At 60.8% G+C, this 2388-nt stretch overlaps 1 protein-coding gene across 1 annotated transcript in view; it reads left to right on the top strand.

The window, feature by feature from the left end:
* Positions 1-54: 54 nt before the first annotated feature.
* LOC104510220 (cadherin EGF LAG seven-pass G-type receptor 3-like) overlaps positions 55-2388 on the top strand; it is a gene marked incomplete at its 3' end in the record, with an annotated part of 2531 nt that continues 197 nt past the window's right edge. The window contains exons 1-2 of the mRNA XM_010152393.1: positions 55-1968; positions 2021-2377. Coding sequence (XP_010150695.1) covers positions 55-1968; positions 2021-2377 — 2271 coding nt within the window. The remainder of the gene's footprint in view (positions 1969-2020; positions 2378-2388) is intronic.

The following is a 2388-nucleotide window of genomic DNA, read 5'->3' as shown; positions in this document are numbered from 1 at the left end:
TACTTCCGCGTGACGGCCACCGACCACGGGGCGCCCCGGCTCTCCGCCACCACCATGGTGGCCATCGCCGTGGCCGACCGTAACGACCACGACCCGGTCTTCGAGCAGGGCGAGTACCGGGAGACCATCCGGGAGAACGTGGAGGAGGGGTACCCCATCCTGCAGCTGCGGGCCACCGACGTCGACTCCCCGCCCAACGCCAACATCCGCTACCGCTTTGTCAACGAGCGGGCGGCCCACGCCGTCTTCGAGATTGACCCCCGCTCCGGCCTCATCACCACCAGCGGGCCGGTGGACAGGGAGAAGATGGAGCGGTACTCCTTGGTGGTGGAGGCCGACGACCAGGGGAGGGAGCCGGGGCCCCGCTCTGCCACCGTCAAGGTCTACATCACGGTCCTTGACGAGAACGACAACACCCCCCAGTTCAGCGAGAAGCGCTACATCGTCCAGGTGAGGGAGGACGTACGGCCCCACACCGAGATCCTGCGCGTCACCGCCACGGACCTGGACAAGGACAACAATGCGTTGGTCCACTACAACATCATCAGTGGCAACAGCCGGGGCCAGTTCTCCATCGACAGCATCACGGGGGAGATACAGGTGGTGTCCCCCCTGGATTTTGAGGTGGAGCGGGAATACGCCCTGAGGATCCGGGCGCAGGACGCGGGACGCCCTCCCCTCTCTAACAACACCGGCATGGCCAGCATCCAGGTGGTGGACATCAACGACCATGCCCCCATCTTTGTCAGCACCCCTTTCCAAATCTCCGTCCTGGAGAACGCTCCCCTCGGCCACTCCGTCATCCACATCCAGGCCGTGGACGCGGACTACGGCGAGAACTCGCGCCTGGAGTACAAACTGACGGGGGTCTCGGCCGACACGCCCTTTGTGGTGAACAGTGCCACGGGGTGGATCACGGTCAGCGGGCCCTTGGACCGGGAGTCGGTTGAGCACTATTTTTTTGGGGTAGAGGCTCGGGACCACGGCTCTCCCTCTTTATCTGCCTCCGCCAGTGTCACCATCACTGTCATGGATGTCAACGACAACCGTCCCGAGTTCACCCAGAAGGAGTACTTCATCCGCCTGAACGAGGACGCAGCCGTGGGGACCAGCGTCCTTAGCGTCACCGCGATCGACCGGGACGTGAACAGCGCCATCACCTACCAGATCACAGGAGGCAACACGCGGAACCGCTTCTCCATCAGCACGCAAGGCGGGATGGGGCTCATCACTCTCTCTCTGCCGCTGGACTACAAGCAGGAGAGGCGCTACGTGCTCACCGTGACGGCCTCCGACCGCACCCTGCGTGACAACTGCCACGTTCACATCAACATCACCGACGCCAACACGCACCGGCCGGTGTTCCAGAGCGCCCACTACTCTGTGAGCATCAACGAGGACCGGCCCGTGGGCAGCACCGTGGTGGTGATCAGTGCCACGGACGATGACGTGGGGGAGAACGCCCGTATCACGTACTACCTAGAAGACAACGTCCCTCAGTTTCGCATCGATCCAGACTCCGGGGCCATCACTCTCCAGGCAGAACTGGACTATGAGGACCAGGTCACCTACACCTTGGCTATCACCGCCAAGGACAACGGGATCCCCCAGAAAGCAGACACCACCTATGTCGAAATCATGGTGAACGACGTGAATGACAACGCCCCCCAGTTCGTCAGCCCTCATTACCAGGGCATGATCTCCGAGGATGCGCCTCCCTTCACCAGTGTGCTCCAGATCTCTGCCACCGACCGGGATGCCCACACCAACGGGCGTGTGCAGTACACCTTCCAGAACGGGGAGGATGGGGATGGAGACTTCACCATAGAGCCCACCTCGGGGATCATTCGCACCGTCCGCAGGCTGGACCGCGAGAACGTTCCCGTCTACGAGCTGACTGCCTATGCTGTGGACAGGGGCATCCCTTCGCAGCGGACTCCGGTCCATATCCAGGTTACCATTCAGGATGTGAATGACAATGCCCCTGTCTTTCCTGATGGACAGCTTGAGGTCACGGTAGGTAAAGGAGAACAGCATTGTGGGCTCTGTCGTGGCCCAGATCACGGCTGTCGACCCGGACGAGGGACCCAATGCCCAGATCATGTACCAGATCGTGGAAGGCAACATCCCTGAGATATTCCAGATGGACATCTTTTCTGGGGAGCTCACAGCCTTGATAGACCTGGATTACGAGACAAAACCTGAGTACGTGATTGTCGTGCAGGCCACCTCTGCCCCTCTGGTCAGCAGAGCCACCGTCCACATCAAACTCATTGACCAGAACGACAACAGCCCTGTTCTCAAGAACTTCCAGATCCTGTTCAATAACTACGTGTCCAATAAGTCCAACACCTTCCCCTCGGGGGTCATAGGGAAAGTCCCAGCTTA

This window comes from Eurypyga helias, unplaced genomic scaffold (assembly GCF_000690775.1).
Source record: "Eurypyga helias isolate BGI_N326 unplaced genomic scaffold, ASM69077v1 scaffold26535, whole genome shotgun sequence".
Taxonomy (NCBI): domain Eukaryota; kingdom Metazoa; phylum Chordata; class Aves; order Eurypygiformes; family Eurypygidae; genus Eurypyga; species Eurypyga helias.
This window is presented reverse-complemented; position numbering and strand designations above follow the sequence as displayed.